The 14,695-nt window shown below is 42.2% G+C and overlaps 2 protein-coding genes across 2 annotated transcripts in view; both read left to right on the plus strand.

Moving 5' to 3' along the window:
- The window catches only part of DNAI4 (dynein axonemal intermediate chain 4), a 73,985-nt gene extending 66,275 nt beyond the window's left edge, over window positions 1-7,710 (plus strand). Inside the window, exons 15-17 of the mRNA XM_036757759.1 lie at window positions 1,584-1,810; window positions 3,849-4,005; window positions 6,146-7,710. Coding sequence (XP_036613654.1) covers window positions 1,584-1,810; window positions 3,849-4,005; window positions 6,146-6,193 — 432 coding nt within the window. The 3' untranslated portion in view covers window positions 6,194-7,710. The remainder of the gene's footprint in view (window positions 1-1,583; window positions 1,811-3,848; window positions 4,006-6,145) is intronic.
- Window positions 7,711-12,327: 4,617 nt separating this feature from the next.
- INSL5 (insulin like 5) lies at window positions 12,328-14,415 on the plus strand. The gene is made up of 2 exons (XM_036753883.1): window positions 12,328-12,499; window positions 14,198-14,415. The coding sequence occupies exons 1-2, from the start codon at window positions 12,328-12,330 to the stop codon at window positions 14,413-14,415; spliced, it is 390 nt and encodes a 129-aa protein (XP_036609778.1).
- The last annotated feature ends 280 nt before the right edge of the window (window positions 14,416-14,695 follow it).

Below are 14,695 nucleotides of genomic sequence, written 5' to 3' on the forward strand. Positions count from 1 at the left end.
AACAGCCTTGCTATAGTAGGGAGGGGCAGAGTTCTTGGCCATCCAGAGGGCATGAGCACCATTATTTTTCAGCTTCTATCTTCAGGTTCAAACCTGGCCTCTTCTAAAATCTCCTGGCCCTGCTGAGATTTCTCTGCATCTCTGCATATACTTATATGGACATCATTTTTCTTAACTTAGACCCTATGGGAAAGATAACATTACATATGGATGCCAGTGGCAAGTTGGTGCACACAAAAGACTGAAGGATGAGTCCTCCTCATTTCAGAAGAAAACCAGATGCAAACTCCTCTGGGCATCTGGAACCTGAGCTGGGGACAGGAGCTCTTGGTGGAAGAATAGATGAGAACCTCCTCTAGGCAATGGGAGGTCTCCAGGGGTGGAGAAGTAGCTTAGATGTTCTCATCTTTACTGCTACTGGTTGTTCCACTATTAGGTACCTACATGGTGGGGAGGGCTGTTATTAAGGCTCTTGTGTACTCCAGCAGAATCAGCCTGCCCTTCCATGAACATTAGAAACATTATAAGACAATAGGACTAATATTTGTTAAGTGTGCCAGACGTTAGAGGAAATACAGAATTTAGATAAGATGGGTCCCATCCTTTAAGAAAGATAAGACACAAACGTCTAAAGATAATACATCCTATTTTGTGATAAGAGTGTCACAAAGTTACAGGCCTAAGAGGAGTGATTGCTGCCCCTGGGGCAGAGGATCCAGGTGGCCTGCATGGGAGAGGTGGCATTCCAGTTGGCCATTCCAGCTGGTTGAGTACAGACTCAAGGAAAAGGGCAGCATATAAAACATAAGAAAAACCCAGAGCTGTGAAAATGGAGGAGGTTTTGAGGGGTCAGGGAAATGGCCAGTTTATCTACAGAAGAGAGTACAAGAAGAACCGAATAAAACAACCCAAATCTGGGGAGGCAAAATAGTGTCAGATTGGGAAAGTCCTTGAATGCCAGGCAAGACTCTACACTTGCCTTGTTAGAACTGAACCCAACATTCTAGTCCATTCAGGTCTTGTTGAAGAGCCCATGCAGACTAGATAAGCATGCTGTGTCTCCCTTTATCCAAGTGGATGACCACAGTTTTAACACCACAGTGCAGGACCGAGCTGACTTCCCTGGGCCATTCTGTTGGAAACCACTTGGTGAGCTGACATGGAAGATGAGAAGGGGGTAGCATGGCCATGACCTGGCTACTCAATGTAAAGTCTACTGAAACAGACTTATCTCTTGCTTCTCTCTTGTGTGTGTCTGCAGATGTTTCTTCTTTATTCCATTAAGCGTTGAGAAATGCCAGTTTATTTTGTCCTGGCACACAAGTGCTTAATTCTCTCTCTCTCTCTCTCTCTCTCTCTCTCTCTCTCTCTCTCTCTCTCTCTCTCTCTCCCTCTCCCTCTCTCCCCCCCCCTCTTTCTCTCTCCCTCTCCCTCTCCCTCCCTCTCTCTTTCTCTCTCTCCTTCCTTCCTGCCTTCCTTCTATTGCTGTGGCCAGTGGCTATTCCTAGATGACCATTTCCAGGGACTCATGTAAGTTAGGGACTAATTGTGTTGGTATTGGACTGTATTTGTTTCATTTCTAGGGTCCTGTGTACAGGATAGCATGGAACCCATTTTGCTATGAAGCATTCCTAAGCTGTTCTGCAGACTGGGGTGTGAATCTCTGGCAACAGGACAACCTTAAGCCATATTTGAGTTTTTATACAACTACTCATGTGATTTATGATATTGCCTGGTCTCCAAAGTCATCATATATTTTTGCAGCAGCAAATGAGCACAGAGTTGAGATCTGGGACCTCCATTGCAACATGTGAGTGACTGTGTTTCTTTTGACTTGAGGATGTTTTCAGTACTAATAGAATTCCTTAGGACCACGTAACAGTTTTCTTAATAAGACAACTTTGTGTTTGAGCTACAGGACCATTACCTTTGAAGTTAAGTTCTGAATATGTGTAGAGGGTGGAGGGCAAGAATGTACCAAAGAACTGCCCAAGAAAGATCTTAACATCACCAATAGCCATGATGATGTGGTTACTAGAACCCAAGAAAGATCTTAACATCACCAGTAACCATGATGGTGTGCTTATCTAGAACCAGACATCCTGGAGAATGAAGTCAAGTGGGCCTTAGGAAGCATTGCTAGCAGTAAGGCTTGTAGAGATGATGGAATTCCAGCTGAGCTATTTACATCTAAAAGGTGATGCTCTTGAAGTGCTGCGCTCAACATGTCAGCAAATTTGGAAAACTCACCAGTGGCCACGGGTTTAGAAAAGATCACTTTATGTCCCAATCCAAAAAAAGGGCAATGCCAAAGAATGTTCAAATGACTGAATAATTGCACTCATTTTACACACCAGCAAGGTTACGCTCACAATTCTGCAAGTGAGGCTTCAGCAATATGGGAACCGAGAATTACCAGAAAAGCAGGCTGATTTATGAAGAGGCAGAGAAACTAGAGAACGAATTTCCAGTATTTATTGGATTATGAAGAAAGCAAGGGAGTTCCAAAAAACATCTATTTCTGTTTCTGTGAGTACGTCAAAGCCTTTGATTCTGTGGATCACAACAAAATATGGCAAGTCTTCAAAGAGAAGGGAGTAAGAGATCATGTTACTTGTCTCCTGAGGAACCCGTATGCAGGCCAAGAAACAACAGTCAAAACTGAACATGGAACAACTGATTAGTTTAAGATTGGAGCAGGAGTACGGCAAGGCTGTATATTTTCATCTTATTTATTTAACTCATAAGCAGAGTACGTTGTGTGAAATACCAGGCTGGACGAATCAAAAGTCGAAATTAAAGGTACAAGAAGAAATATCAACGATCTCAGATCTGCAGATGATGCCACTCTGATGGCAGAAAGTAAAGAAGAATTAAGAAGCCTCTTGATGAGGGTGAAAGCTGGCGTGATGCTTAACATCTACTTCCTGGCAAATAGAGGGAGAAGAAATGGAAGCAGTGTCAGAGTTCATGTTCTCGGCTCAAAGATCACTGCAGACAGCAGCTGCATCCATGAAATTAAAAGACACGTGCTCCTTGGAAGGAAAGCTGTGGCAAATCTGGACAGCTTGCTAAAAGACAGAGACCTCCCATTGCCAGCAAAGGTCCATATAGTCAAAGCTATGGTTTTTCCAGGAGCAATGTCATACAGCTAGTACACTGAGAAGTCATTTTGCTTTGCTTTGGAGGAGGGTGGATCATTTTGAAGCCTGGGATAGCTGAGGGAGGGCAGATTTAGGTAAAGCCCTGCCATGGGGGCTTTTGGACAGACTAAAGATTAGGAAGGGTTGGGAAAGAGAAGTGTGCCAGGAACTGAAAGAGGGATAAAATGGCAGGCATAATGACAGGACAGCAAACACAAACTTTGCTCACTTTGGGGCCTTTGGGATGGATACCGCTGAATTATGGAAAAGAGCTCTCTTCTGAATCTATACACTATAAGAAATATTTTCTTCATTCCAGTAACTTACCCGTCTCTGTGCAGGGCATTATAAAGGCTACTCGGAGAAGGCATAGTCCCTGCCTTGAAGAATCTTAACCATTTTGTAGGAAGAAAAAAAGCATGTCCATTGATAAATATAACATGGATTTTAATATGTATGCATAGTAAGTATAAAGAACTGTAAGATCAGATGAGGAAGAAGTCAGTTTCAGACAGGAACATTGGAAACCAGGCTTAGTGAAGGAGAAGGAACTTTAGCAGGGAACTGAAGAATGGGTATAGGTAAAGATGGGGGTATGAATGTGGAGTGCCAAGAGGAAGGCATTCCAAGAATGGGGATCAGTGTGAGTCAATGCATGTCACTGTGACCATTTAATTTAATTAAATTAATGCTTTTTTATTACAGTTTGGATCCTATCATTGTGAATGTAGCTAACCCAGGAGTGAAATTTACAACTGTCCTCTTTGCTAAAAATACCGATTGCATTTTAATTGGAGACAGTGAAGGACAAGTTATCGTCTATGAATTGAAGAACATGCCGATTTACATAGAGAGTGGCCGGGTACGACTCAGAATCAGAAAATATATGTAATTGATGATTTAAGATTCTTGACAGAAATTCCAGAGTTGTCAGAAGATGTTTCCTTTCTCTCCTCTTTCTCCACTTGGCATATCTATTGATGAAATGTCCATTCTCTAGAGGCACATTGTGACTCTATTACAGATAATAATGTGGCAAGTTGATAACTGTCTCTTTGGACTTCAGCTTTCTCATTACCATTGCCCAGCTAGAGGGAAAGGATCCTTATTCTATTAGCTTTATTCTGTACTCTCATTAGGAGCAGCTGGGTGGTGCAGTAGATAAAGAGTGCTGCGCCTAGAGTTAGGAAGACCTGACTTCAAATGATACTTACTAGCTGTGTGACCCTGGGCAAATCACTTAACCTTGTTTGCCTCAGTTTCCTCATCTGTAAAATGAATTAGAGAAGGAAATAGCAAACCACTCCAGTATCTTTGCCAAAAAAACCCCAAATGGGATCACAAAGAGTCGGACACTACTTAAAGGACTGAATAACAGCCTTATTAAAGGCTGTCAAAAATCCCTTATGTATTGCCAAGATTTCAAAAGTAAAGGATTTCCTCAAACATTATTTTTAGGTAGATAGTATCATTTGAGATTGGTGGGGCAAAATCATTTTTTCAAATTTCCTTTGCTTTCACAGCTTTTTAAATGCTCTAATTTTTATGCTTCTACTAAAAGCCATTTGTAAAAAAGCCAAGATAAAGTGTTTTTATTATTTTACTGTAGATGATATTATAACAAACAAACCTTTTTTTTTCTTATGGGCAAATTTAAATAACACATGAGGATGAGGATACATAAAATGGTCTGCATCTTACATGGAAAAATGAGTTATCCTGGACCACAAAAGTGCTTGATCCGAAGAATTCATAAAGCTTCGTGAGAAGTGGATAAATTTCAAAAATGCCTCCTTTGACTTGGCTGCTGACTTTTCTCCTCCATTGTAAAAAGAATTGTAATTGTCTCATTCAGTGAGGGTGTTCACAGCTGATAATATAATTTTGTTGTTGTTCAGTCATTTTTCAGTCATGTCTGACTCTGTGACCCCATCTGCAGTTTTCTTGGCAAAGATACCAGAGTGGTTTGCCATTTCCTTCTCCAGCTCATTTTATAGCTGAGGAAACTGAGGCAAACAGGATTAAATGACTTGCCCAGAGTCACAGAGCTAGTAAGTGTCTCAGGCTGGATTTGAACTCAGGAAGATGAGTCTTCCTAACCCTAGGCCCAGCTCTCTATTCAGTGCACCACCTACCTGCCCCTATTATATAATAGCATTTTTTCCCCAGTCAAACATTTATTAAGTGGTTACTATATGCTAAGCACGGTGCAGAGGCACTAGGGATAAAAAGAGAAAAATGAAACATGAGCCTTCAAGAAGCTCACTTTCTCAGTGTGTTCACATAGATGTATATAAAAGTATATATACACATTACATGCAAGATAATTTGGGGAGGCAAGGCACTAGTAGCTGAGGAGGGGGTTGGAATCTGTAAATAGCATTTAACATAATTAAACTTACATAAAATTATTTAATTTGTCTGAGAATTTAGCACCCTGGAATAATTTCTTCTAAATTAGTAGAATCATAGAGTTTTAGAAGAAGAAAGGATCTTGTGTACCATGTACACAGGTAGTTTATTTATTCCTCCTCCTTCTCCCACCATTTTACAAATTGAGAAACTAATACCTAGAGAAGGTTATGACTTGCTCAAAGGCATCAACACCAAATTTCACATACAGGGAAATTCTTGCAAAATTATTTATCAAGCTTTATTAAAAGGAACATTTATAGGAAAGAATTAGTTTATGATAGAAAGTGAACATAATTGTTTTTTTTCTTAAACACACCTTGACTAGTTGACATTTTCCATTCTTACTGGTTAACTTATATATATATATATGTATATATATGTGTATATATACATATATACACATATATGTATATATATACACACATATATACACACACACACACATATATATATATAAATATACATATATATATATATAATATACTATATATATAGCACTGCTCCATTACCTGTGAATGATGTTTTAGAAACAACTTCACTTGGATTTTTCTAGCATTGTAATTGTGTGCTTTGTTTTCTCTTTCTAGGAGGATGCCATTGACCTTTTACTTGGACCTGGGGCACACAGTGTTTAGTAATTTGTTGATGCTGATACTTTTTATAAAGAGAAAGTAGACTGGGTTTTTATATTAAATAGCAGCTGTCTTCTGTGTCTTAGATTGACTCTTTGATTTTGGCTTAGGCAGAATATTACCTGTATTTTTACTTTATAATTAATTTGAGCATAAATCAAATGAAAGGGTTATTGGTATATTTTATGTGATTTTTAACTGATTATATAAAACATTGTCAGAAGTTCTCCAACTTTCCTGTGGAAATTCCCAAAGGATGGTATCATTTAACTGGTATAGCTACAACCCAAATTATAAGAAAAATACTCTGGCTTTAATAACATAATGATAAGTATTTTTAGATTCCAAACTTTGCTGTGTATTAACAGGGCAAAAAGTCCCAAGGGTTCTGAATGAAGAATAATTTTTCATCTAGTGTTTACAAAACTCTGATTGTTTTCCAAAGTGCTTATGAATTAGGTTTTTTTTTCTGATTTTTAAAAAATAATCTGGGTACTTGATTTCTCCATTTACTAGGGATAGGAGTTTTTCCTTCAATTGGTTAGGCTATAATTCTTGGTTAGATTATGTGACAGTAGCTTCTTACAAGTCACACTTATTACTTGGGAGAAACTTCCAAAGCATGTCAGACTAGCATATTCTGGGCTAGGTGGCCTCACAGACTGCTTTGTAACCCATCTGGCACAGATGCCTCTGGCATCCCTTCACCAGCATGCCCAAAGCCTGGCGCTGAGCTTGAGAGTCCAGACTGGAATGTGCTGAGAGGGAGGTCCAGAATAAATCAAATAAACCAATATTGAGCTGGAGAACCTCTGTGATATTAGGTTCATTCTAAGGGTGATTCGGAGGATACTATTTGGGTACACCCTGGCTAGTCCATGGTTGACCTCGGTTTCCCATTTTTTAAGGGAGTCCTGAAATTGGCATGGCTTTCCAGGAATTCTCCAGGTTGTGGACAGATTAGGACCTCACTAGGTAACCTCTGTAATGACCTTAGTGTTCTGGGCCTCAAAGAAAGCCTGGGCAACCAGAAACAGGGATACCAGCTTACCAACAAGACCCCATGTTTGCTGTTCATGTGTGATGTTCATGGTAGCTTCTGTAAACAGCATTGTTTTTGATTTTGTTGAAACTTTGGATTTTACCAACCCCTGGCATTGATGTGATCCTGGGGCATTTTTTTTATTGTACAACAACTTACCAAGTGGAGATGAAAAGGCTGTGAAATGTTGGGTTCCATTAAGCATTGACTCAGTGCAGCTTGAGAGCTATTGTTATCACCCATTGTCCTCAGCTATTTCAACCACAAGTAAGTATTAATGTTATTTTGTTCTTTTGGACTTGTCTTTTAAACGAGCAGATCACTCACAGAAAAGTAGTTTTTGAGCTTTGTTAGGATAAGGTGTTTTTGAAAAAATCTCTTAACAATGTAGGTGATGATTTGATTCTCTGTTGTATTGTTTTAAAAGCCAGGCTTCTACAAGACTGCTGATAAATGAATAAAAGCTTGAGACATTTGCTCCCTCCTTGTCTGGAGAAGTTTTATTGTATTTTTATGTACATGATTGTTCTTATCTTTAAACTTTTCAATAATTATGATCAGTTTGCCCACCAAGGAATACTCTGGTCTAAAGAACACTGTACTGGTCCCTCCCTCCCAAAGGCATGATGGTAGAAGTCTATACTGTAGTGGGCGTAGGTGAGGAGAAAGTCTTTGGGACTTCATTTCCCATGCTGCTCATGGCCAAGAGAGCGTCGGTCATTGGGAGAAATTCTACGGGTGTCAGTTTCCCAAAAGGCTGTAGATTTTGTTACCTTGCTGCAGCATCCTTAAACAAGCGCTGTGATTGATAGGGAGCCTTCTCAGGGACAATCAGTGTCAAAACTGGGCTGCTGTAGATGAATGGGGGTAGTGACTGGACACAAGCCACAGGCTGTGGTTGGAACAGGGGAATAGAAGGCAGGACCATTTGGAGCAGTGTGGCCGTGGTGTCCTAGAATCCAAGTGGACTAGCCGGATCTCGATAACTCCAGAGCTGAACTAAGAGGCTTCATCAGTTCTCTTGGGACTGAGTCTGGATCTGTGACGTCATTAGTAGACGGAACTCCCGTGTGAGGAAACTCCTTCTACCAGTGTAGGCAGCCCTTTGCCCACAACTTAGTCTGGGAGCATCGCCTACTGAAAGGTCAAACAGCCAGCGTGTATCAGAAACAGGACTTGAGCTCAGGTCTTCTTCATCCCACTACACCAGGTAGAACTTTTCCAAATGCTACATGGTCTTCCTCCCTTGAAAGGGCAAGTCTCAACTGCTTGACCACAGGCTCCCTTTTTTTTAAACTTTGACTTATGATAATAATAATCAGCATTTATGTAGGGTTTTTAAGGTATGCAGAATACATAATTTGATCCTTACCATAACTGTCAAGGTGTTATTATTACACCCATCCCACAGATGTGGAAACTGGGACTGAAAAGGGTGAGTGACTAGTCCGAGGTCATACAGCTAGAAAGTGTTTGAGAAATGAATTTGAACTCAGATCTTCCCAACTCCAAACCTCATGCTGTATCCATTTTGCCTTGCGAATGGACAATTCTGGACCCTTATCCACAATCCAAAGATGACTAAAGGAAAGGAGACCAAATAAAACAATCCAAGATCAACTTGTCATTCCCACTCTTAAATCTGGAAAAACATAATCAGTGTTACCACACCAATCAAATAGCTGTCCTTTGGCTTTGGTTTGGTCATCCACTGCAGACTGAAAGAGACTGAAGGAGGAATATGGCAAGTTGGGGCAGGGGGGAGACAGTGATTTATCCAAGATCTATGCCAACTAGTCCAAGCCCTCATAATAACCAGCACCCCCCCTGCCCTGATTCTGATGAATAATGGAGCTGGCATCTCCTGACAGGGAGGACGTGTCCCTAAGACTTGGGTGTCTCTTGATGGGGAGGCTTTGTGCTGTGCTTGGGAACCTCTGACACATTACAAGGAGGCCTGACCTTGCAGCTCAGAGAATCATCCATCACCCGGACACAGGTCATTGCCTCCCAGTAATGAATGGGAAATCAGAATGATCCTTGAAGATTTTATAAGATTTTGGCGAGGACACATTTGAGTGGCAGGAAAAGAGAGACCTTAATGAGCCATGGTTTGGATGGGCAGCTCACATAGGATTTTTTTAAATGGCCCAGACAACTACTTGGGGATTTTAGTGGACTGCAAGCTCAGTAGAAGTCAATAGTGTTGATATAGTAGTCAAAAAAATAAAATACTGGACTGCATTAAAAAGGAGTCCTAGCTTTCAAGAATTGGGAGGTAATAGCTCCTCTGTCCTCTGCCTTCACCTGAGGTGCGGTGCTCAGTTCTGGGGCCCACAAGACATTGACAATCTGAAGAATATGCTGAGGAGGACATCCAGAATGATGACTGGGGAGTCTTTGGTTCATGTCATGTGAGGCTCTGTTGAAGGACCTGGGATGTTTGGCCTAGAGAAGAGGGTGGATGTGGAGGAGGACAGGGCATAACAGCTGTTCCCAAGACGTTGAAGGGCTGTCTTATAAAGCAAAGATTAGACTTGTTCCATCTTCCCAAAGGGCAGGGCCGGGAGCAGTGGGTGCAAGGTTCTGCTTTAAGCAGTGCTGTATTCCTCCTGATGAGAGTCCTTCAACTTGACACTTTGTCAAGTATGTTATGGTGGAGATTCTTTTAGGGTCTGTGTTGAACATAATGGCCCCTTCCAACTCTCAGAATCTCTGGTTCTATAAATTGGACACTGGAATAACAAACTTGAAAATTTATAGGTTGACCATGTTCCATCCTTTGGGAATTTTATATTTTGGACAAGGGATCACAGCTATCACAATTGGATGTGGTTTAGAGATAGGGCCTGTCCCACACATTGACTTGTATGTATGGAATTGGCCACAATATGTAGGTGGCAGGAGGTTCAGGCTGCCTGGCTGACTGGTGCCCTCTGGGTAGTCTTCACTTGCCCATCCAGAAGAGTGGGCCAGACAAGGAATCCAAAAAGCCTTTCCTGGCAATCTAACTATGATTTGGGATGACTTTGAGATTGGTACCACATGGAGATGGATAATGGAAGGAATACTAAATGTGAGTATTTGCTCCTCAAAACAACCTTGCAATCTAGGTGTTATTAATATCTCCATTTTGCATTTGTGGAAACTGAGGCAAACAGAGGCCAAATAACTTGCCCCAGGGTCTCATATCTGGTAAGTCTCTAATGCTGGATTTGAATCTGGGTGCATGCTATCTCCGGTGGCACAGATTAAAGCCACCCCCCCCCATAACTTAGCACATACTCTTAGAAAATTTCTGCCCTTGAGTTTCTACCCCTACTTCAGAGGTCTGTAGAATTCTAATAGAGATGCAGCAGACCATGTATTCCCATAATTTTTAAACAGAATCAGAACCTCTAGGAATATAATCCATTTTAATTTAGCATTCACATGTCTACTATATGCCAAGAGCTGGGGGTACGAAGATGTAAAACAACACATTTTACACAGGGGTCTCTGATTTTGAGGATAGTCTAATGGTTGTGGTTTAGGTGAGATTGAATTGTATACAAAAAGAGCCCTAGAGAGTAGGCTATGCCAAGGGTAAAGGAGAAAGATTAAAAATAATGATAATAACAACCGTAATAGTAATGATAATAACAATACCAGTGGCAGTGTGGAGCTGTGAGTAGAGAACACCAATGTAGTGCTCTAACCACTGCATCTCCTATGATGTAAGGCAGCGCCTTCTCCTCCTGCTTTTCAGTCCTGGGCTCACTGCATTGCTGTCCATAGAATTGATCCAAATAATAAGTACTGATGGATAAAATCGAAGGCTTGGCCACAGAATGCCGTTCTACTCCTCCCTTTTTGGGAAACTCTAGATGAGAGCTTAAAACTAACATATAAGGAAGGCCAAACCTGGAGTGCCATGTTGGATTTTAATGAGCCAAAGAGTGTAAGAAAAGGAAGACTACACCTTTTCTTAGAAAGCCAGGGTCTCCTCTCCTTAGAACTGAATTCAGTCCGACCAGATGCTTTGGTCCAGAGCTGAGAGGTCTCTTAAAGTGAGGGAGATGGTACAGTGCTCTGGTCCATTCAGGCCCAGCCTTGGTCCTTTACGCTTAGACACAGAGACTTCATCTGATCTTTGAGGGGCTGATTCCAATCAACTTCCTGTGTTTATTCCTTTCTGGGAGCCCCTAACACCATGTGTCAAAGACTCATCTGACTTTATTTTCTGTCCTTTGGAATGAAGCCTGTTTAATCTATCACTGGGTAAGTTCAGAACTGTTTGGTTTGGTCAGTGCTTTGTCAAGGATTAATTAGGAAAGTTTTAGGTGCCCAAATCGACAAGGGTCCAGAGAAAAGTTTTTTTTCCTAGACTTTCAATGGAACCACAATGTATAAAAAATCCCTAGAGAAACTGTGTGTCAGAGAGACTGAGATGTTTTACAGAAATTCAATTGGCTGACCCTGTGTTCTGAAGGAATCCTGGAAGGATTTTGACCCAGCCAGGAAAGTTTTGCTTTGTCAGCTGAGAGTGAAGTTATGATTTCCAGTTGACCCTAGGTCCCTAATCCCTTGGCTTCTGAGGGCACGTTTGGCTCTGGAGTTTCTCACTCTGAAAGGGTCTCCTCTATTTTTCTTCTATTTCCCCCTATTTTTTTACTCTGGTTGGTTGGATTTTAGCTTCTTTTTTTCTCCTTTTGTTTGGGTTGGGACAGGCCCTTTTCAGGTACCAAGCGGGCAGAGTGACCTCTGATAAGCTTTGTATAATGTCTCTTATTTAACTCACATCACTTTGTATTTAGGAGTGATTGTGATATCCAGTCCCCCCAGATGTGGTAGGTCAAGATCCTCCCTGGAGACCTTAATCGGAAGTAGTTGGCACGAAAGAAAGAATGGCATTTACTGGTGGCCTAAACCTAGAGCCATAAAACCCATTAGCCATCCTAATGTGTGCTCAGCAAACATTGTTTGGTGAGCATCCACCCCGTAGCAGGATGGGTCCTTCAGTATAAATCAGCCTTGAGGAGCAGGATCCCCTCAGAACCTGTTGTTGCTGTCCTTCCCAGCTCCCCTTTTGGGTTCTCATTTGATCCTCAGCAACATGAAGGGCTCCATCTGGGCTTTCTTCTTATTGTCAGCCCTGGTGGCCATCTCTGGGGTGAGAGGCAAGGAGGTGCTGAAGGTCTGTGGGCGAGATTTCATTCGGGCTATTGTCTACACCTGTGGCAGCTCTCGTTGGAAGAGGGATGTGCAGGGGGCTCTTGAAGATGGAGGTAAGAGAAGGGGATGTTGTTTGCTGTGGTTTAGATGGTCATGACCTGGCAAGAGTAAACTACACTTAGGACCTTGTCCAGTAGGGCAATCAGGAAAGTAGAGGGGCTTGGAGCCATGCCAGATGAGGTGAGGTTGAAGGAACTGGGTGTGTCTAGCCTGAAGAAAAGGAGACAGAAGTCAATGTGGGAGCATGAGGGATGAGTCTCATTCTACTTGGCCCCAGAAGGCAGAAACTGGACCAGTGGGTAGAGATTCCAAAGTGCCAATGTGGACTTGTTCCCTGCCAAGGGGAGCTGCCCCAAAGAGGGATAGGCCACCTTGAGGTGTGTCTTTGAGTCTAGGTGCCCACTAGTTGGGTGGGTTAGAACAGGGATTCCTTTAGCCTGGGGGTTGGGTTCGAAGGCTCCTAACTCCCTTCCTAGTTTGACATGGATGAGTGGGCCAAGCCCAGCCCAAGCCCCAGAGGGCAGGCCCAGGTACAACGAGATGCAAGATGAAAAAACAAATTTAGACTTGGTGTCAGTCTTCCTAAAAATCAGAGTTGTCCCCATGTCAATAGCCTGACTTGGTTCTCCCCTCTCAGAGGTCTTTGAGCAAAGGCTGGATGGCCACTTACAGCTTTTATGACCTTGGATAAGTCCCTTATTCTGCCTGGGCCTCAGTCTCCTCATGTGTAAAAAGGAAAAGATAGTAACCCTTGCAGTGGCTGTCTCATAGGATTGTGGTGAGGACCCATCAACAGGCATTTATTAAACTTACTGTGCACTGAACCCTGAGTGCTAGGGAGTCCAAAGAAAAGCAAAAGATAGTTCCTGCCCTCCCTTTCAAATGGGGAATACTATGTGGAAAACATTGTGCTTCCAAGTCCATCCCTCTACCCACCACTCGGGTGGAGGGTACTCTGAAGAGGAAGGTGCTTGCAGTGGGAGCCTGAGCTCGGCCCCCTACAGAAGGAGGATTCAAGCAGAGCCTTTAAAGGTTTGCAAAGTGCTTTACAGATATGATCCATTCCAACCTCACCACAACCCTGGGAGGTAGATGTGTTATTATCCCCATTTCACAGAGGGGAAAATGACCTGGCTACCACAGCTGGTAAGTGTCTGAGGAAGGATCTAACTCAACTCTTCCTCACCCCAGGCCCAGCCCTCTATGTTCTACACTGCCTAATTTGTTTAACAAGTTGTGTTAATTTTAAAAATAACGCTCACAAATATTTTTTAAATGTAGAGATTCAAATTCCAATCAAATTTCTACATTTTAACCCATTTTGTGGGATGGACTGGTATTTTATTTTATTTTTTTTGGGGGTGGGTTGTCAGGTGATAAATGCTTTTGTTAATGTTGGGATAGAAATGAGCCCTGGAGCTAGAAATCCTGACCCTGGACCTCCATCTCCATCTAAGTGAGGGAGCTGGGCCAGCTGGTCTGCAAAGGCTCTTCCGACTCTCAGCACAATGAGGGGCTCTGACTTACGGTCTGGGGGTCCCTTGAGTCCATTCCTGCTCTAGAATTGTGTGCCTTTTTATCCCCTGAACTCTGCTTGAGTCCCAACCAGACAGCCAACAGCGAAGGCCAACCCAAAGATGGTTGTTCATTTCCTGCTTTCCTAATGAGGAAATATCTCAGATTTGCTCTGCCTCCACCTCCCTCTCACATAGACATACATGTGTTTTTTTTTCTTTTTTACTTTCACACAGTGGAGGGGAAAAAATACTTTGAGGCGCCAAACAAAAATGGAGCTTCCAGTGACATCATGGACCTCTTGTACATCGAGTCCCCTGATGATGAAATCCTCATGCAGAAGCACCAAACAGTGGGTGCTGAGCAACAAAAGAGGCATGCTGAGGCTGTTGATCTGGCCACTTTCTGCTGCCAGACCGGCTGTACTGTGACACAACTGAGCAAGCTGTGTTAGGACAAGATCCAGTTGGCTGAGCAGCCAGAGCTTGACCATGAGGAGCTCTTGCCTGCCTCTTCTGATGCCCTGATTCTTGTAAAAATGGAGGCTTTCAAACTGATAAATAAATAAATCAGCAAATAAGTCAATGGCTTTCTTCCACATGTGATCTTTCAGAAAATGGAGGTTAAAATACAGATCTAGCTTATTCTGTTCTTCACAGTTGTGTGTTTTATGTGTGTGTGAGTGTTGTGTGTCTGTGTTGTGTGTGTTTGAAACCAGCACCGCACAATATGTA

This window comes from Trichosurus vulpecula, chromosome 4 (assembly GCF_011100635.1).
Source record: "Trichosurus vulpecula isolate mTriVul1 chromosome 4, mTriVul1.pri, whole genome shotgun sequence".
Lineage (NCBI taxonomy): Eukaryota > Metazoa > Chordata > Mammalia > Diprotodontia > Phalangeridae > Trichosurus > Trichosurus vulpecula.

What these genes read in the sequence shown, in the direction of transcription:
- INSL5 (XM_036753883.1), top strand. Translation starts at nt 12,328, where the DNA reads ATGAAGGGCTCCATCTGGGCTTTCTTCTTATTGTCAGCCCTGGTGGCC. An exon ending in GGGGGCTCTTGAAGATGGAG is followed by an intron (nt 12,500 to 14,197) that starts GTAAGAGAAGGG and finishes ACTTTCACACAG; the next exon opens with TGGAGGGGAAAAAATACTTT.